Source organism: Anas acuta, chromosome Z (genome assembly GCF_963932015.1).
Source record: "Anas acuta chromosome Z, bAnaAcu1.1, whole genome shotgun sequence".
Taxonomy (NCBI): Eukaryota; Metazoa; Chordata; class Aves; order Anseriformes; family Anatidae; genus Anas; species Anas acuta.
Window position 1 is genome coordinate 47,386,264 of NC_089017.1, and position 21,472 is coordinate 47,407,735.

General features: G+C 43.3%; 1 protein-coding gene across 2 annotated transcripts; it reads left to right on the forward strand.

Annotated features, from left to right (window-relative positions):
* Window positions 1-1,620: 1,620 nt before the first annotated feature.
* Window positions 1,621-18,415, forward strand: LPL (lipoprotein lipase). 2 transcript variants are annotated; one of them, XM_068666743.1, is made up of 10 exons: window positions 1,621-1,921; window positions 8,446-8,612; window positions 8,756-8,935; window positions 9,393-9,504; window positions 10,971-11,204; window positions 11,392-11,634; window positions 12,746-12,866; window positions 13,750-13,932; window positions 15,113-15,217; window positions 16,249-18,415. In XM_068666743.1, exons 1-10 carry the CDS (start codon window positions 1,849-1,851, stop codon window positions 16,292-16,294), a joined length of 1,464 nt encoding a protein of 487 aa, XP_068522844.1. In that variant the 5' UTR covers window positions 1,621-1,848; the 3' UTR covers window positions 16,295-18,415. The 2 variants fall into 2 exon arrangements, with proteins under 2 accessions (XP_068522844.1, XP_068522845.1); XM_068666744.1 differs by having other exon boundaries at window positions 1,623-1,921; window positions 8,449-8,612.
* The last annotated feature ends 3,057 nt before the right edge of the window (window positions 18,416-21,472 follow it).

Here is a 21,472-nt window from a genome sequence, read left to right on the forward strand (position 1 = left end):
TGACAGTCCCTGTTATTACTTTAAATTGTTTGTTCTTTTATTTTGCCAAATGTTGGCTACAGGGACTGGAATTTTCTAGGAAGGATGTCTGCACCTAGAGGGAGTCAGGTTGATTTGTAGAGGGGGAAATTACACTATTGAGGTTCAACTAAATTAGATCAAGAGAAAACATATTGTTTAGTCCACACTTGAAAAAAAAAAAAAAAAAGACATGAGAAAATTCTTGCTATTGTTTTGATGAGAGGGTCTCAAACACTGGTCAGAGGATATGCTTGATACTTATCAAGAGCAAGCTGCAGTGAGTGCAAGCCATGTTTTTCCCTGCTCACACCACTTCCATCCTCCATCCTTTCATCCTCCTTTCTGTCTTCTTACCCTCAGCCTTCCCACCTCCTGTGCCTTGCCTCTGACTCCCACCGACTCTTCTTCATTCTGACTCCCACGCACTTCTTCACCCCACTGACCCCCCTGCCCCGATTGTCTCAGCTGGAAAGAAAGACCCAGCACAACCAGTTGCAGCCTCGTTAGATTCTTCTGAGATTCCTTTTGGATATAAATAGAGGCTGGGAGTTAAGGAACTTCACAAGTTGTGTCCCAGGGAAGATGTGCTCTCATATTTAGATCTTATTGGTCTTTTTATGAAACCTATGTCTGCAAAGGTGACCCAGTTCTGCTACACTCGAGTGACCTCTTATTGAACAGCCTTACTAATATGAACCAGGTATATTTTTGTCCATTTTAGTATATTATATTGCTAAGGTGCCTGGCCTGAGAAGACTCTGATGCCCTCAAAATGAATCATATTTGCTTCATATCACAAAAAACAGGGAGTCCTCATTCCCTGTTAGCTACAGAAGACCTTTATGAGGCTGGGCCTTTGACAATACGCTGCGAAATAAAAACAGGTCTTGTTATTAATTTAGTATTTCTGTTACATGTCCTTACATAACTGATCTTTCACCCCGTGGCTGGCGACGACAACCTAGCTGCTTGCGAACCCCATTGCTGAGAGCAGGGCAGAGAGAGTTGAAAAGCTCAAAAAGGCAACTTTGCATTTCTCCAGAGTCCGGATGCAATCTCCAGCAAATTAATTTACGCTCCAAGCTTGCATCCCCAGGAGCGCTGGCAAAACAAGGTTTTGGCCGAGGTTTTTCAAGGGAAAGGCAAAAGGTGCCTTGCAGCCACTGATCCGAAGACGCACTTCGCGGTGGAGTTGGTTCTCGGGTGCAGAAGCATGGATAGGAAGGAAGATCTCATCCCCTTTGGAAAGGGGACCCGGGGCGGGGGGAGGCAGGGAAAACCGACGGCATCCCGGCGGTGCCGGCACAACGGAACGGGACCTCGGGGAGGGGACGGAGCTGGGGCGGGGGGGCCGTGCTGTACCGAGCTGTACCGAGCTGTGCCGAGCTGTGCCGTGCCGTGCCGAGCCGTGCCGGGGCAGCGGGGGTCGCGGGGCCCCGCGGGAGCGGCTCTGCCCCCCCCCCGCCGCCCGTCCCCGGCCGGCAGCAGCGGCCCCGCCCCGCGGCGTGCGCCAATGGGCGGGGGGGCCTCATTTGCATATTTGCATATTGGCGGGGACATAAGGGGCCGGGAGGGAGCGGCGCCGGCAGAGGGGGGCGGTTGTGCCTGAGGGTGCTGCGGGCGCCTCCCCAAGTGACCCATCAACACTTCGTCCTTTTAGTTTTTTTTTTTTTTTTCTTTTTTTTTTTTCTTTTTTTTTTTTTCTTTTTTTTTTTTTAAACCCCCAAACTTCACTCTTTTTCCTATTCGTCCGGTTGTTTTTGTTTTGCTTCCCCCGCCGAAAGAAACTTTTCCGCCGCGACAGCGCGCACGCAGCGAGGAGGAGAGATGGGGAGGAAGGCGCTGCTGGCCGCGCTCTGCCTCTGCCTGCCATGGGCCACGGCTGTCGGCGATGAGCACGGTAAGTCCCGACCGGTCCCGACATGGGGAGGGGGCACGGGGCGGGTGAGCCTTGGACCGAGCCCGGACCGTGGACGGGGCGGGGTGGGGGAGCCGCGGGGGATGCCCGCTGCTATGGGGAGGGGGCTGCGGGGGGCGTTGCTGCTGCACGGGGGGAAATGGGGCTGGAGAGGGCTGCTGGAGGACCTGCGTCCTCCTGGGACAGATCTGGACACGGTTCCCTTGCCCGGAGCTCAGCAGGGTCTCAGCTCAGGGATGGCATGGCCTGCGGAGGTTTGGGATGTGCTTGGGTTTTTTCCCCCAGGAGCGAGGTGTCTCCTAAGAATCCCTTTCTGGAGGCAGGTTGGCACTGCCCTAGCATCATGGTAGGGTCCTTAGCTCCGTGCAGGAACAGGACCCTCTGTTCTGAGGGCATTCACCTGTCCCGTGGGAGTGCTGCATCCCAGCTGGATGCAGGTCTTGGTCCGTTTCGCCTAAGGCAAGGCAGAATTTCATCACTGTCATAATAACGCATTTGGGCTGCAGTTAATGTAACAGAATCTATTAGGAAAAATGTTAACAGAGGAGTGTACCCCCACAGTGTCTATATATACACACAGAATTGTACTTACACCACACCTATTGTACTTACATTTGTGCGTGGGCACTCTCCAGGGTAGGGAAAGTAGGACACGTGCGCGCGTTGACTACTCGATGTTCCCTAGTGCTCCTGTTTCAGCCACAACATGATCGCAGCTTTGACAAGCAAAGAGACTGGTTTTAATAGACCACTACTCTTTAAACTTTTTAGTGGTGCCCTGTCATGGCATTACTTTTCAGACATTGCGTGAGAGTTTAGCGTATCCTTTAAAAGTCTATATCCTTACAAGAAAATGTTGATGAATCTCCTGCAGCTGCTTGGTGAAGCTAAAATGTATAATGCCACTTTATTTTTTTTTTTTTATTTTTTTTTCCCTACTGCAGATGCCTTTGTTATTTCCTTTGTGTGTAAGGAAGCTGGAGGGAAGCATTCAAAACTAAGAGCATGGGGTGCTAGAGCGCAGCCAGAGGAATGTATTCTCATTTCGAATCCAATTTTGTGCCATCACAGACAATCAAAAGCAGTTTCCATCACAGTACCCAAATTTCATACAGTAAAATAACTATCTGCCCAGAGAGAGCTTTCATCCCTCTAGGAATTGATTTGCCTTGGAGTTACTGATTGCATTATTTCTCCATAGGAACAGGTTATATGTAAACAGGTTGTGCGATCATCCTAAAATTATCCAAGTCTTGAGCCTTGCACTATTTCTTCCACACCACAGTAAAAAGATGTTTTGGAGCCATGGAAAATACATGATCCATCCCTCCGGGAATCCTGAGTATTTAATAAACAACATAGAAAAAGATATTGTAGGTGGAGATAACATTGGTGTTCCAGGAAAAGATAATACACTACTAGGAATGCATGCTGATCTCTATTTTTACCAGTGTAAATCCAGAGTCAGGGGTTACACCAGATTTACACCACTGTGTGATGTGACCTGCTGATGTTTGCTGTGGCCGTGTTTGGGACAGACCTGCCAGAGCAGCTGTGGTATGGCCTTTCCAGGAACAATGCCTTTCTGGGGAGGCTGCTGGGCATCCCAAATGTGCTGTAGAGTAGCATGGGCATTGGCATTCCTAAGAAAGTCTGCTGGGACCTCTTCGGTGCAGGAAGCAGTTGCATGGTGTGGCTTTCTCATGCACCCTTTCCTCCGCATTACTGTAAAGTCTGGCGGTGATTGCATTTTATTGTCTTGGGCTGATTGCAGATATCGCAGAGGGACTAATGGATGGCAAGATCTCTGCTGCTGGATTGAGTTACAGGCCTGCCAGCTGCAGCTGAGTAAGCACCTCTTTGACAGGGAGTGCCTCGGAGAGGGGCGAGCACCCATGTGCACAGCGTGGGAACCTTGGTGTGCCCTCACCCCGCCAGCTGCTGGGCTTGAGCAGGACAGGGCCATGCTCAGCATCTGCTCTCTGGCCAAGCTGGGCTTCAGAGGTGTTGCTCTTTCCATTGAGAAGTGAGGGAGGACTTAATCTCAAGGCTCTGCCATGAGGAAACTCACAGAATGGGAGATGGAATTTCTTTCACAGCAAAGTTAAACAGTAACCTGATTTACGGGGTAGGTTTTGTCAGATTGCAACACGCAGTAGTCTGCTTTCAGTTTATAGTGTAGCTACAATTAAACAATCAGACTAGGTGAAGTAGCACAGCTGACCGTCAGTGTGCTTCAGAGCGCTTTTAGGGAATCAGTGTGACCGATGGGTGCCTTAGCCTGATGCTGGTAATCAGGTGGAGGATGAGTTGTTCCGGTTAACTCCAGCAGGTTGTGTAAATGTTTGATGTTGTGTGCAGATGTTTGCCTCCGTGTGTGTGCGTGGACTTAAGTTTACTCAGGCTAGCAGTACAACTTCTAGTGATCTTTGCACCCAGCTAGTAGTATTCCCACTTCTGTTTACATAACACCAGGAAATTGTTGTTTACCAAAGATTCCTGTTTAAACTGTAGTTCAGAAGCACTGATTCTTGCATGTGTATTGTTACCGTATTTTGCATCCTGCATCTGATGCTGGCAGTTTATTTTATTTCCAGGTGCTGATATATCTTCAAACTCACATTTTGCACCCAGCTGACCACTGGTGCTTTCCTTCATCCAAAACAGTTGACAGGTTGCTGTAGGCTTCTCTAGGCTTCTCACGAAGGAAATTTGAGGATGAATTCTCTTGATTAGTGTGTAACTGTGCAATTATATTGAGTCAGAATGCTTAAAGTCAGTGCGATGCTTTCAAAATTATTAGCAGTAATGGACTGAGTGGAATTTCACAAATTGCAAATCCAAGTCAGTGTAATGAGGTTTAAAGAGGAAAATGAAATTACTGACTCTTCCTAGTTACTAGGCATTTTTCTGCACTTTATCCAAGTTCTAGGATATCCTCTATACCTTGGTGCACATGGCAGCTTTTTTAGGAGATGAAAACTGAGACTAGGTTAGTGAAAGTTTCAGAAAGGCAGCAGAAATTTTGTGGAACATGATAAAATGGAGTTTGGCAGTGCAGCCTGTAGGCTGTGAGAAGAGACAGCTCCAGTCCGAAATTGATGGCTTAATTCTGCTCCCTTTTCCAGTTCTCTAAATAGGTAAATATCTCTTTCTGGGCACTGCTGTGTGCTTACAGTTTAAGAAGGTGACCTATGCAGCTTTATTTTGTAATGGGGACTTACATTTGCCATGGTGTACCTGGAAGTTCTTGCAACACAGAGAACGTGCCTTTATACCTCTGCTTCCCTAAGCCTGGGAGAGTGTGATTTTTAGCAAAAACATGTTTTTTGTTTTTGTTTTTTTCCTACAAATTTAAACCTTCAGACCTGTGTATCTTCAAGGTCTTATTTAGAAATAGAGTCACAGTCTTATCCCAAAAACTACTTCAATGTCGCAGGGTGCACATAAACTTTTTTATCTGATTTATGTCCATCTATATTATGTAAAGCTTGTGGCAACTTCAGTTAAATTCCTATCCACCTTCCAGAAACATGCTGAAGGCTCCCCATTTCTGGGTTTGCCCTGGTTTGACTAACCCAAGTTGAAACACACCATTAACTTGCAGGTAGTGTGTGCGCATTGACCTTCTTTGCATTTCTCTGGCATCGTGTCAGACTGTAGGAATGAAACCCACTGTCACAATGTCTGACCAGCTCAGATCGGACATGATTCAAGGAGACTTCTCACTTTACACATATGAGGAAAAGGTCTGTGACAAGTATATGTATAACAAGGTTTAGTTCTCAGTCACTTTTTTTTTTTTTTTTTTAATGAGACAAAGATACTTTGATGTACAAAAGTCAAAGTGGCAAAAGCTTGCTTTCTGAAGCAACCTGCTCAGTAGCTGCAGTTCTAAATCATGGTATGTATTGAGGTCAGTATGGGAAATTAGTTTTTATATATGCTGTTATATACCCCAGTGTTTTTTTCTGAAATTTAGTGTGCAGAAGGTGAGAGACGAGGTGGTGCTGCAACATGCGTGGAGCACAAGACGAGGTACAAATTGATCTTGTGCTGTGACCCAGACAGAATTTGCAAAGCCAAACTCAGGCAGCTCTTGAGGATAGCTTCTGATTAGCATGTCATTAAGCAGTCAGCAACAAATGCCACCACACACACACTTCCCTCATGCAGAGGGTATCTTGCTCCTGGGAAGTGAACACGTGTGGACATTAGACACCAAGATGTTTTTTTTTTTGAGCATGAAGGATGCTAATGATAATTTCTGACTCTAATACCTCACACAACATAGCTTAATGAGCAGAAGGCCTTCTGCTATTTCCCTAACCCATGGGCTTTGCAGCTGGTGCTTTGCTGGGGGTGATGTAGCTCTTATACCCTAAATGCCACCCAGAGATTTAGTGTCTGAAACACTAATATTTGTCAAGCTTTTTTTGCCTCTCCACTGGCAGATGCCCCTGTACTGTAAACTCTCCTCAGGAGTGAGGTACATGTGGGACTGCAAATTTAGTTTCTGAAAAGCTTATTTCCAAAAGAGTCACAGTAAGTGCAAATTCTAGCATGTGTTTGTAATTGAGAACACAACAGAAGGCAGGATTTCAATTTAATTTAGATTTTGGTTGATTATCAGATAGGTTTGATTCAGAAGGGAAATGATTTCTAAATATGAAAGGAAGCACTATTAACTAGTGAGCAGGTGGACTATTCTTGTTCGCCTTCCTGTGTGGAACAAGAATACACATAATTGAAAGTCCTTGTGTGCCTTAGACTTGAAAGCTGTTCTTGGTTCTTTCCAAGTTTTACTGATTCACTGCTGAGTGAGAAGTTATAGTTGATATTTAACCAATCACACTTTAGGTATCTTATTTTTCTGGCTAAAAAATAAAAAGAATAAGATTAAAGATTTGTTCCAGAGAGGGGTTTTGCACTCTCTTGATTGTGAAAAAATTAAGTTCTGAATGTGCAAAAAATACTAGAGGGGGTAACTTCTGAGAAAACTTGCATTTGGTTAGTTTGGTAGCTTTTGTTCATTTTCAGCAGGTAAAGTTTTGTATTCAGTGTTATGTGAATCCTTCTGCTTGTATGGGGAAGGATGCACAGGAAAAACACCTGTTCTTGATGGGGAAGGGGACAGGAAGGGGGCTTGCAGTGTAATTAGCCTGGATTAGCTGGCCAGGCAAGTGCAGCCAAGGTCAAGTACAGCCAAGGATGAGGCTTGAATGGGGAGACCAGAAAAACAAATTTTAGAGACAGTGAATGATTCTTGCTTCTATATAATGCAGCACGACTTTATGGAGACATTATATATATGCATATCTATATATATACATATATAGATATATATATGCCAGGTATAGAAGACTTATGCAGGGGGCAAAAGAAGGGTGCTGCATAACTGTTGTGCCTAGCATGAGGACCTGACTGCAGCCCTGTGCGTTCCCTGTGGTGGCTTGGAGCCATTTATTAATGCGTGTGTAGGAGTCTGTGAAAGCTTGGTGCTCACGATGCCAGGAAACACAGCACTGAGCAGGATGGAGTTGGCCTGAGTTCAGCTGCACTTGGAAAACAGGCAGTCAATATTTGCTAAAAGCAAGTTGACAAAATACGACCTGGTTTCAGGAAAGCATTGGCGTTTAGGTCCATGGTTAATTACAGGATCTGTTGGATATAGAGGTGTTTAAGTGTTGAATCAGACCTAGGAGGATGAGGCATTTAAGTTTCCTCCTAGACAAAGGAAGAAGTGAACATGAAGATTAAAGTAGCTTCTCTGCCTTGACAGGAACAAAAGGAAAACTTATGTTTTGAATCTAGAAGCTGGAGGGAGTTCTGAGACGTGATCCTTCCAGGCCATCACATGCTTTCTGACTACCAGTACATGATTTATCAATTTATTTTTCTTCCTTCAAATGGGTTCAAAATAACTTCAGGCAGAGGAAGACTTTTTTTCTCAAATGTTGTTTATTAGATGATGTGGAAAAAAGAATACTGTCTTCAAAATGCAGGCTGCTGCTTTGCTGGCTTGGTTTCCTTAGTGGGTATCTGATATTTTCATCTACTGTTTTTCTCTGGTGGTAAAAAATAAAATGCCCACATTCTTATAAAACTTGGACTTTACGGCTCATATTTTTAATGGACTGTGGTTACTGTGTCCTAAGAAGAGCCTTGATAAACAAGTAACATGTTTGTGATGAAGCGGAAGATGTACCTCCAAAATATGTAGTATTATGATAGGAATTTGCTTTCCTGCATGTACCATAACTCTTAAAAGTGGCTCATACCTGCCTGACAGATAGTCAGATTCTCACTGTTTTAGCAGTATCATGGAGGGGGAGCAGTTTTCATGAACCTTTGGTTTCCTTCTCCCATACTCACTGAGGGAAATGAAAAGTGTGCTCCGTTTCTTGACTGTTCTTGACCTCTCTCCAACATCATAACTGGTAACTTCTGAACTGTTTGCCCTAATACTGCTAAAAGGCAGCTCTGTTTTCTGTGATCTTGCATAGCAGAAGCTGAGACGAATTTTGAAGGAATCGAGAGCAAGTTTTCCTTACGGACGCCTGCAGAGCCCGATGAGGATGTCTGCTACCTGGTTCCTGGGCAGATGGACAGCCTGGCACAGTGCAACTTCAACCACACCAGTAAAACCTTCGTGGTCATCCATGGATGGACGGTAAGATGAGAAGGGTGGCATGTCCCCTTTGGTTGCACTCATGATGGATAGGGCTAGATGCTTCAGCTGAGGGATCTTAGTGCTACAGATGATATTAAAACCTTTTTTTTTTTTTTTTTTTTTTTTAAACCACAATGAAACAGGTGACAGGCATGTATGAAAGTTGGGTCCCAAAGCTGGTCGATGCTCTGTACAAGAGGGAACCTGATTCAAACGTCATTGTGGTGGACTGGCTAGTTCGAGCTCAGCAGCACTACCCAGTGTCTGCTGCATACACTAAGCTGGTGGGAAAGGATGTCGCTATGTTTATTGACTGGATGGAGGTAAGTCACATATCTCACATATTTAATCTCCTGGGTCCACAGAGTATTTCTGAAGGCTCTGTGAAAGATAAGCTATGAAAGACAGGTTCCTATATATTGTACAGCAGCCACATTTTAGCAACATTCCAACACATTTTATTTGTTGGAAGTCTGCCTTGCCTTTGGAATTTATTTAGGGGATCCAGAAACTGGGGCAGAAGATGGCTGAAAATCTATGGTACACAGGAATGTGTTCTGTCCCTAATCCTTTTTTTCCCTCTACTTTGGTTTTTGCATTAAGCAAAAAACTCAATTAACTGAAGCAAGCTTCTATGGAGCAAGGTTATACTGATTACATTTTTTTTTTTCTGTTATTCATAGCTCAAACAAATTCTGCTTTTTATAAAATAATTTCCCTTGTGTCATCTGATTGTCATCCCACTTAACATCAGATTTTAAATGAAGCTCTCTTTTCCAGGAGAAAGTCAATTACCCACTCAACAATGTCCACTTGCTGGGGTACAGTCTGGGTGCTCACGCTGCTGGGATTGCTGGGAGCCTGACCAAGAAGAAGGTGAACAGAATTACTGGTAAGAAAACATGTAGTTTTAGAGAGTGGAGAGTCCTGTCTCCTTTATACTGAAATATTACTTTCCTCTGGAGAATCACCAGAATAATTGTTGCTTGCTGGCTGTATTAGTCTGTGTTCATTCTACGTTAAATCAGTGGTTCTGGTATTTATATAGTAGAACTGGAAAAGGTTCAGCAAAAATCAATCAAGGTGGTGAGTGAGAAGCCTCAGTATTTTTCTGCACAAGAGATGAGTAAGTAGGCAGGGATTTATCAGCCTTGAAGAGATTGGTTAGGGGGAATGGGATTGTAAATGGCCAAATCTATGGCCTGGGGAAGGTCTCTGCATCTCTTGCAGCACAACAGCTGCAGGGAGTTGTCTCCATCTCGGTGGACATCCCTTGCAGCTGCTGGGAGCATTTCCAAGAGGAGTGGGAGGTGGATCCTCCTGCCATGGGTGTAGTACCTGCAGAGAGAGCTCTTTGCCATTGCATGCTGTGGATTCAAGAAGTCTGTACGGGTTCAAGGGGAGGCTGGAGTGAAGAAATCCATTGTGCGTTACTAAAAATTAAATCAAAACAGGCTCAAGTAATTTTCTAGGCTGAAAGTAATACTTGGACAGTTATGGGAAGAGGAAAGGAATACACATTTGCTCCTATGCATACTTAGATGTCTGGTTAGGGTGATATTTTCCGGGAGGCTGAATAGTGTGCTGGACAAGGTGGTGCACTGTAGCACGACCATTTGGTCTGGTTTACAGCCCAGCACCTGGAGAGCTGAGCTCTGCTTTGCCCCAGCACTGATCTCAATGACAAAGGAAATGCCAACATCAGCAAATGAGGCTAAGAAAATCACTCATCTGTGGTATCTTTGGTGCTGAGAGAGCTTGGGAGCCTCATTCAACCTGCAGCCCGGCTCCCTTCCTCCTGGAGCTGTTTGTGCATGCTTTGTGAACAGGAGTTCCTGCTCCCTGGCAGAATCATTCTGGCTGTTTGTGGTGTCAATGTTGCTGCAGCTTGACAGTTTGCTGTAATAACCCCTCTCCCCTTAGGCATGCAGACTGCAATGCTCTTATTTATGTTTCCACTTGTTTCCCTAGTAGAGAGTTAGCAGCAAGACATTTTCCACACTTCAAATAGAAATTTTACAATTCTTCTGTTCCTTGACAAGAGGGGAAACATTGAGAAAATATTTACAACTTGTTTCTCCCATCCACTGGAAACACTACAGCTGTGGGGAAGTTATCTGTGCTTCTTTACATACATTTACATACACCTTTTTTGTCAGATAGTGTCAGCATGTCAAAGTAGTGTATTTGCTTCTCCTGCATGCATGAATGTTACTTAAATGATGCTACTTTAATGTCTGTAGTAATGCTGTATGCAATACTCCAGCCCAGTGTGGCACCAGAGCTTGGCACGTGCATCACTGTCAGTGTTTCGGCAGACAACAATCTCAGTTATTCTTTGTGGTTTGCACCATAAAGGGCTGGATCCTGCTGGTCCCACCTTTGAGTACGCTGATGCCCTCACGCGCCTCTCCCCGGATGACGCTGACTTTGTGGATGTCCTACACACCTACACCCGCGGCTCTCCAGATCGCAGCATTGGGATTCAGAAGCCCGTTGGACACATCGATATTTACCCTAACGGGGGAGGCTTCCAGCCGGGCTGCAACTTGGGAGAAGCTCTGCGTCTGATTGCTGAAAAAGGCCTTGCAGGTGAGGATGCTCTGAAAATAAACAGTGTCACATCCAAATGAAGATCATCCGAAGTAGAGTTCTGGATACAGGAATTTGTACTTCAGGTTTTTTTAATATTGTCCCTTGAAAACCCAGCTATGGCTTAGTGGGTTTTATATCAATTTGTATGTGTGTATACGTATTTCATATGTATTTTTCTTTGAAGATGTGGATCAGCTGGTGAAATGCTCTCATGAACGATCCATCCACCTCTTCATCGACTCCCTCCTCTACGAAGAAAAGCCCAGCATGGCCTACCGCTGCAACACAAAGGAGGCCTTTGAGAAGGGGCTCTGCCTCAGCTGCCGCAAGAACCGCTGCAACAACTTGGGTTACAAGGTCAACAGAGTGAGAACAAAGAGAAACACCAAAATGTACCTGAAGACCCGAGCTCAGATGCCCTACAAAGGTAGGTTTTGCTGGCTTACTGGTGAGCAAGGCTGGTAGTGTTCTGCTCAGCTGTGCATCGGGGTGGGCACACACGGCAGATGATATTGCTGTGTGACCCTGTAGGCAAGGCTGCATGCATTTGGGTTGCCCACAAGTTGCAGTGCAGGGTCAGAGCATCAATGTCATTTTATTCATGGTGTGGTGGGTAGAATACAAAAAAAGAGGGTGTTTCAAAATAAACTCCAAAGTGACAAAGTGAAAAGAGTACTTACTGTGCAGCCCAGACAATAACTCCACCTGGAACAACTGAATCTTCAGATTTTTTAAGTATTTTTTTCAACTAGTTGAATTTTTCCTGCTGCTGGGAAAATAATCAGCAGAGCTCAGCCTGATGAGTAACTTGCTTAAAGTTGTGAAGCCATCAGATTCGTGCCTTTCATACTGCTTTTGCCAGAGGAGCACCACACCCCATGTTAAAATCTCACAGCAGTTCTTGATTTCCACTGCCACAGTGGTAGGTCTGAAAAGGACAATGCCAGAAAGAACTGGATAGTTTTCAGCTAGGAAAATAATTGCAAAGTTGGATTTTATTTTTTTCTTCTTTTTTTTTTCCCCTCTGTACTTTTGACTGTGCCACATGGTGTATTGATTGCTGTGTGCATTGTGTGTTGGACTAGCAATCAGGGGGCATGTTCCTGCAGTGTTAGAACAGATGCAAGAACAGTGTTTTGTCGGCATTAGGCACTTAATCTTTGGTGTTAGGGGACTGAAATAAACAGTCCTGTATGAGGAGGGCACAATCCTTGTTTCATGTCAAGGGTTGCAAGTTTTGCACACTTAAAACAGGTTTGAAGGCAATACTACAGATACTGTGCTTATTATGTTGTCAGAAAGGACTGCAAAGCCTTATTTATTTATTTATTTTTTTTTGAAATTGTGATACCCTTGCATCCTAATTGTTACCTCCTCACAAAAATAGTTCCCTGGATACCCACAGAGCTCATCTGTTTAGTGATGCTGTTGTATTCTATCCTAGGAATTGTGCAGGGTTTTTTGAGTATTTGTCACCAGCAGTCTCTTTGGAGCTTGAGGGATTTTTAATAACAGACTTTTCTTTTGTGTTCTTCTAGTCTTCCATTACCAGGTCAAGATCCATTTCTTTGGAAAGACAAATATGACCAAGACCAACCAGCCATTCCTGATCTCTCTGTATGGCACTTTAGATGAGAGTGAGAACATTGCTTTCACATTGTGAGTAGCTACAGAAAGAATTGCAACACACTGTTGAGTCTAGCCTAAATGTGTAAAAGCCCCAGCTGAAAAACTTGGGGTTCTAACTCCAGCTACAGAAATCTATGTTACAGGGTCTCAGAATTTTTTCTTGTCCTTGATCAAGGGGATGTATCATTCATCCATTGCTAAAGCTAATGATCTAAGATGTATAGAAGACATTCTTCATATCAGGTCTGAAACATGGAAATGGTCTGACCTATGGCCCCATCTAAGAAGAATATTTGTGTTGTGAATGTGTCATCATTCCTCCCCCAAAACCCTTTTTGCCATATTCCAGCTGAACATGCCAAACCTGAGTGTGACCTGGTGTAAACTGCCAGATGGGGCTGAAGGCCTCAGCATAGAAGCTGAGGGAGACATGTTTCCAAAGCTCTGGAAAGGAGCATAAATCTCTTCTTACACACCCTTAACATAGGCTGGAAGGGAATGAGGCTGGAAGCACCAAGGTGTGTTTCCTACTCCAAGGAAACACTGTACACAAACTGTTCCTGGCTGGTGCTTGTCTAACAGCTTCCTGAGAGCCACCAGCAATGGAGAAGACACCTATCTGTCCCAGGCTTTTTACTAGCTTGCTACAGAAGGTTTTTTTTTATTTATTAATTTTTTCCCTTCTTGTTCTATCCATCAGAACTATGGATGACAGTTTGCTTTCTCCCTCTTTGAAGTACATTAAATCTTGATTCTGTTTCCCCTTCTTTCTCTAGTTTTCTGTCCTTTAGGTTAGAAAGCCCCTATCCCTCTAATCTTTCCAGAGTTCATTAAAAATCATAAAAAGACAGATTAGTCTTTTTGGCTCTTAAGACATTCCCAATAGCTTTTTTTTTTTTTTTCTCTCCTGCAGGCCTGAAGTCTCCTCAAACAAGACCTTCTCTTTCCTGATTTACACAGAAGTGGACATTGGTGACCTGCTTATGCTAAAGTTGCAGTGGGAAAAAGACAGCTTCTTCAGCTGGTCAGACTGGTGGACTCCTTTTACATTCAGCATCCAGAGAGTCAGAGTGAAGTCAGGCGAAACTCAGAAAAAGTAACTTGTTTTCATTGTCATGAAGTATCCTAGTTTTAATTGCCAGTGTTGCCCTACTCATGGCATCTCACAGGGTGGGACAACACATGGAAAGCAGTTGTAAATGAGTGCTATGCTGATAGTCAGAGCTCCAATAGCACCAAACCTGCATTTATTTCAGCCATATTCAGCTGTTTGCCTCCACTGGGATCTGCAATCTGTAATTTCACTCCCACAGAATTCATTTGCATCCCACTGTCTCATTTGCCTCAGGTTGGTTACAATATGCAAGAGAGGATCTCAACGAGCAGCTCGGATTGTATTTGCAATTTCTCCTTTCTCTTGCTGGACACATGCATGGGTTTTCATGCAAAGAGCCTGCTTAGAAGTAGATTTTCAGAAACCTTTCAAAAAAAATGCATTCACACTGGAAATGATTGCTTCGTTAAGCTGGATTTTCTGGGAAGTAGGACGTATCTTAATGGTGGGTGGGAAATGAAACACATGAATGCTGCAGATGTTGCTAATACATGAATGCTAAAACAGCACTTAATCTGAGCAGTTTTGCTCTACCTTGAATCTTTTGAAGTATTTAGATTCATTAGACATGAGATCTGTTAGCAGAAAACGGGTCGGGAACAGAGAATGTGCACGTCCTGTGTACAGTGTTGTGAATAGTATGTTCCTCCTTTAAATAAACAAGGCAGTCACTTTATCAAAAAACAGTTATCAGAGCTGAACAAATATAGGGGTTGGGAAAGTACTGATAAATAGAAAAGCAACCACTCAGGTTTGCTGGAATTGGCAACCTACTCTGTTTGCAAATATTCAAGGGAGCAAGGCTTTCTTCCAAGATCATTAACCTAAAGGAAAAGTCACACGACTAGTGTAAATAAAGATCCAAGAGACTTCGAGGTAGAGCCTCTGCTCTCTTAGCCACAATAAGATTTTATGCAAAGGGCTAACAAAAGTCTGAGGTCCATACATCCTGAGTTTACCAGTTTTTCTTACACAGTGGTTCTTTTCTTACATAATATTTATTTATTTATTTAAATAATTTTCTGCCAGTGAATTTTCCAGGCTGGTACAGCAGTAGTGCCCCACATGGCAGAGCATGAACACTGCTTCCCAGCATCCTGTTTCTGCAGTTATAAGAAGATGTCTGGCTCAGTCATCTAAGTGTCCAACATCTATTTCACAGGGTGGTGTTTTGTTCTCGAGATGGCACCTCACGTCTTGGTAAAGGAGAAGAGGCAGCAATATTTGTGAAATGCCTGGAGCAGCCTGTCAACAGGAAAAGGGGAGGGTAAGAGCAAACACCATTGTCTTAAGGTTGTGGAAACAAGATTGGGTTTCATAAAACTGAGACTTGGTTGATTTTGCACTGATATTCTAGACATTGCAGAAGCAACACAACTCAGTCTACTTTGAGGTTTACTTGTAGTAGCTTTGGTAGCTTAAAAGCCCGAGACTTGGTTCTCTGCTAACCATCTCCTCGTGTGGTTGTTACCACACCTGCAAAGCAAGTACAAGTCCCTCTCACACTGTATTAGCAGTCAAGTGTAAATGATACTGTTAAGGAGGGTATATAACAAACCCTCTGTTTTTAGAGGGCACTAACACAGAGAAGAGCTTTCCTCTATCCGAAGAATTTCTACATTCACCCTTAATGCAAGGATATCCAAGCACCTGTGCTGAGTCAGTCCAGAGCCCTTCCTTAGGGCTGAACCTGGGTCTGGAGGCTGGTACAGACGGAAACAGGGCGGGCACATGGAGGTGCTCTCCCTGGCACACTGCTTTCCTCTGGATTAGTGACTTCCTGAGATTTGCACCTCAAATTTGCATCAAGATTACATCTGAGTGTTTAATGCATGTTTTTTTTTTTTTTTTCTGATTAGTAACTTTTCTGACCCAGAGTAAACTTTAAATGTGGAGCCAATTTTATTTGGACTTTATCCACTAAAGTTTGAGCTGGAGAAGTGGTTATATTTATTTTAGTGCAGTTGCTATCAGTGAAAGGTCTCGTGGGGATACTTGTAGACTTAGATCTTTTTTTTTTTTTTTTTTTTTTCTGCATAAAAAGGCACATGTGATGACCTTCACTCCAGGGCAATGACCTGGCGAGGCCTTGGGAGCTGTGTGTGTGTGTGTGTGTGTGTGTATGTTTGTCCGACACACCTGTAAAATTCAGTGGCAGCCAGGAACAGCCCAACTGCATAACTTATTTTCCTGTTAAGTATTGTTTTTGGATAATAAGTCTCAAAACAAGACAAAAATTGAACAAGTGTCTTATGTCTTTCTCTTCACCTTGTCTGTATTTTTTTTTTCTTCCCACAGAGCCAAGAAAGCCTCTAAAGAAAATTCTGCACATGAATCTGCTTAAAAGTGACAAGAATTAAGATTTTCCACACTGGGGAGGAGGAGAGTCTGTTCATCCCAACGAACTGGATGTTCAGAACAAAATATATAGAAATATTTATCTGCCACTGGCTTTTTTGCCTGCTATTCCTAGCTACTTAGGAGTCTTCTTGTAAGGAAGTCTCAGCATACAAAGTTACTAACCATAAAGATACATTATAAAATAGTTGTTTAAAACAAAGAAACCCCCGCAACACATTGCCAAAGGCTTGAGTGTTAGGAAGGAAGAAGTGATTTTTGCTTAATCATGGTGCCTTGTGACAAAGTTTCTCGACATCAACTCCTCTATAGCAGTTTTGTAGTATTTATTGAAAAGAAGCAAAGCCCTGTACCTGGCTTCCTTTTGGAGTCTTCTGGAACTGGACTTTTATTTCCTCCTTGCTTGGCTATCTGAATTTTCAGACAGTTCAGTGGCTAGAGTTCATTGTCTTCTGGAGTGTGTTTAGCAAATAAGTAGGCTTCCCATGTGAAAAAATACCTTTGCTGCGTGTAAAGCTGTATCCGAAAGATGTCAGGGACTGACTCAATATGGGGATGAATTTTCTAGTTTGTGGTTATGAATGTGCTTTACTGGGGGTAAATGCCAGTGCTGCTTAGCAATACTTATGATCTGTTAAACTATATACTTCTATGCAGCATATCCTGGAATAAATAGCAGTTGTAGGAGAAGACAGCAATACCAGTGTCCTATGCAGACATTCAGCTTTTCATTTGTGCTTTCATCCCCTGAAAATGGAGCCATCAAACCTCCAACACTGTGCTGAGTAAGGAACGGCAACGGAACTGAGCTACCAGAAACCGCAGGAAATGGACTTTTTTACCACTTGCTTGCATCTCTGATGCTAAAACTAAGGGATTCAGTGCTGTTTGACGCTGAATGTCATCCATGCAGCTGTGTGACAGCTGTATCTGGTCTTCAGTGCAACTAAATCCAGAGATGACCAGCATACTCCTGCTTCCCTGTACTGGAATTGTGACTTCCAGTGACAGCCTTCATTTGTTGCTTGGCTGTGATGTGATGCCAGATACTAGGAGTTGCTTGCTTTTCCACCTTGAGGTGGAATTCAGCAGGGAGCAAGAGCTGTGACATTTAAAAAAAGCCTGATTTTGTGATGCACAAAAATGAATGGTCTGAGAAACACTTGAATTAGACATGCTGTGAGTTGCCAAAAATAGATATATTGAAGGCTTTTTGCTTTCCCTTTCTTGAAGCAATGTGTAATTTTTCTAGTGCTTGAGGAAAATTCAATAGCCTTCATTTAGCTTTCTAGAGGATAAACAAAATACTGGGGAGGTAGAAGGGCTTGAAGGTAAACATTTGGAGAAGTGTAATGTGAGCTATTGATGCTGGTCTTCATAGTCTTTTCCCACATGTGCAAGACAAAGTGTGGAGGTGGTGATTCTCTAAGACCATCCTATCTTTGAAGCAAAACCAACATAAATGCATTTACGTGCAGTTTCTTTTTTTTTTTTTTTCCTAGCCATCGCTGCTAGTATATATGGGGATAAAAGTCTTGAACAGTGCAATATGTTGGAATATTAATAACTCCAAAATTGCTTACATTTGGTTTCCTCACTACAGATAGGATGAGTCATTGAGGGTGGGGCTGAGTATTGAGCCACAGCATTTGAGACCTCTAAAAATAAATACGATTCTATATTCCCTATAGACTTCACATTTTGTTGCAATCTTCTCTTTAGAGTTAAAGTTCTCTGGAAATAAAATGTGTGTAAACAGGTGTGCTCTTAATCCAATATCTAACTCAAACACATACAGAACTTGGATACAAAATAGTGGGGGTTCTTTTACGTGGGGACACATGATTTAGCTTTGAATGTTATTTATTAGCTGTAAATACCATATTTATGTGTTTAAAGGTAGTTTGTATATATTGCTTAAGTTGCTGAGAGTCTTTACATTTATACAGTTGTGTGGTATTAATCCTGTATATAGCCTTCAGAGAGATTTTTATCAACAAACCACTTACACTGCATTATTTCCAGTGTGGTTAATAAGTTTTTTTTAAAAACTCCTCAGTTTTGTACAGAATGGAAACCTATGGTTTTAATAAAACTCTCAAACCGATGCCAAAGTCACTGGTTTCATTTTGATGAAACAATCTGCTGTATATGTCTTATGTGAAGTCCACAGCCTTTTACTTGGATTCTGATATAAGAAGATGGGGTAAGAATTTTTATTATTTTAAATGTAAGTTGGAATCCTTTTTTTTTTTTTTTTTTTTTCCTTTCATGTTATGATCTTCTGGGAAATGTGAAAATCACAAATCCAGATACTAAATCTCTATTTGCCTGTGAGTATCTCAATCAAAAGTGAAAAGTGAGGCAGCTAGTCAGCTGCCGTTTGTGGTTTCCAAGTTTCATGTCCTTTTACAACAGCCCATCCTTCGAAAGTCTCATTTCCTTTTTTTTTTTTTTTTAATTTATTTTTATTTTTCCTCCCAGCAGAACTGTGCTTGTGCACTTTCCTCTACCGAAACAGAAACTTTCTCTGCAAATTATACTTCCGACCACTTGGTTACAGGAGGCAAACACTGATCCCTAACCCTCACCACCACTTTCTAAAGGGAGCAACAGTGAAAAATCACTCTGGCCTGCACTCGTGCACAGCTGAGCTCAGGACAGAGCTCAGGCATTTGACCTGTGTGGGCTCCAGCAGACAGACTTGCCCTGTGATGCACAGCAAGGCTGTACCAAGGCTGTTTGGAGGGGAGCACTAGAATTAAGAAGAGTTGTAGCAACATGTGTGTGAGGGAGAGTATTTAGAGAAGCTTTAACTTTGGTTTCGGATGGCTCTATGGCAGGAGCAGAGTTTTGCTCCTCCTGGTGCAATCAGAGAGAAAGTATGACATGAAAAAAGAATGGGGCACAAATGCAGAGGATGAACAGAGGAAGAGGGGTGAAAGAGAAGTGGGGGAACAGAAGTACCATCAGGAAATGAATGGGGAAGGGGAAGAGAGGTGAGGAGAAATCCAAACTGCAGTAAGGGAATGAAAGGAAATGCCAGCACCAGGTGCTTTAAGGGCACTGCTGCTTTCCATGTGTCAGAGGCTGGGTTGAGGGACTGGAAGGACTCTCATGAGACAAGGCCTATGACCACATCTGAAAGCATCCTGCATATTTTTATATGTATATAACGTACTGCATCATTTGCAGTGATGACATTACATTATTCTTTTAAAGCCACAAGAACCTCACTGCACTCAACATGTTAAGAGGTAAAGCAGGGAAATAGCTTTTAGTGGAGGTACAAGAACCCAGGACACCCCTGGAAGCCTGCAGTCATCTCTGGCCCCTGAACTCCTGCATTTTGTTCTGCAGTGCCCAGCTGCATCAGGAAAGATGATGGCCCTTGGGATCATTCCTGCCCATGGCAGCCTGTGTGGCCTCTGGATGGGGTTATGGGGGAAGGACAGGATCCCCATGGCTATCCAATGCATTTCATCAGTAAATGCTTCAAACAGGCACAAAGAGTCATTCTTGGCTGGAAAGAAAGGCTGGACAAAAGGATTCCAGCCAATGCACCTGCGAGGCAAGGAAGCCCTGACTCAAGTACCTGCTGCCTAGATTTTAGTCCTGAATATTTTATTTTGATGAGTTTTTGGAACATAAAAATGATCACGCTGTCTGTAGGTGTCTCCATACTCAATTAGCATCTTGGTAGATTGCTGCTGTGTCTCCCCTGCTGAGGCACCTCCTTATTCAGAGGTGTCTGAAACTTCACACCAGGTTTCACATCAGGGGGCACACACTTTAAAAAATAGATTACAGGGGGCAAAAGCTTCCTGAATAACAGCTTATCCTATCAAGTCCAAGAAGAGCTCCTCTATAAAAAATGAGAGAGCACTCAACTGATCAAGCAGTGAGAAAACTATTCCTCTTTCCACATCTATAAAGTGGGTGGTTGGTCCAGGATTTCCATGAGCCTTGAAATCATGAAGACCTGTATAAATCCTGTATATTTTTTTCCCCATCACAAACTGTAGTGACTAACTATGGAAAATGCTTTTCTATCTTCAGATGGTTGTGTGTCTGCTTTTTTTCTGTGTTGTGAACAAAATGTCAGAAGCTTGCTGCTTTGGATGAGCAAAACATTGCAAATGTGTTGCTTCTAGAGCTGGTCAGAAACAAACACTGAAAAAAAAATTCAATAAAAGGAAAGAATTAGAGAGGCAATAGTATTTTCTTTTTTGTTAACAGTAAGGCAGTTAGCAATGCAGGGCTATCCATACTCTGTCAGTTTTACCACTGCAAGATTGTAATCCACACGTCCAAGGGGACCAATAGAAGTGCCACCAAGTCATCATTCAGGTAATAAATTGCCTGCTTCTCTTGCTGATCCTTTCTAGAAAAGTCTTCTAGCCAGATGTCATTTATAGTGGGTCTGGAAAGTCACCAGTTCACAAATTACACAAATAAAGGGATTAGCATTCTCTAGCGACTGAAGGAGAACAAGGAAATGAGAAGAGGAAGGGAAGGGAACCATTTGGCAGAACATCCCACGTAGGACTTGACTCAACAATGCCTTTACATCCGTGTGTGGTGCTATCTCTGCTCAGCAATGCTCAGGATGCTTCCCTAAATCATTTGAAGCTAGCTCAGCCAGAACAATGCATCCACATCAGAAAAGCAGATGCTAAACAGGGCCGCGTTTTGGGTGTAGCAGGTGTGAGCATGTGGGTGCCGTGTATGTCCAATGATGTAATCTCCCAGCCATTCATGTCAGATAAACACCACGTTCTTCATTGTAGGGCCTTCCCATGGGAAGTAGCCTGATATCGTTAGACTTGGTTCTCGCCAATGGCTCTGGAGAGTCTCTGTTACTCTTCATCACCCCACCACGTCGAAGCACTTGGAGAGTAGTGAGACAGCCTGGCTGGCCATGTGTCTGTCCTCAAAAGCGCCAGGAAGTGAGGACATGTCTCACGTTGCTCCACCTACCAAAGGCTTTTTTTACCCACAATTAGCTTTAAACCTGGAATCTTCTAAATAGTGAAACAAGGACACTCCCTAACAGAGAGTACTGCCTGTGCCAGCCTTCTTCATATGCAGAAGCACTTCATGGAAATTAGGAGCAGTAAGAACAGATTTCCATGCTAGAACAGGTTGAAAAAATGCTAAGAAT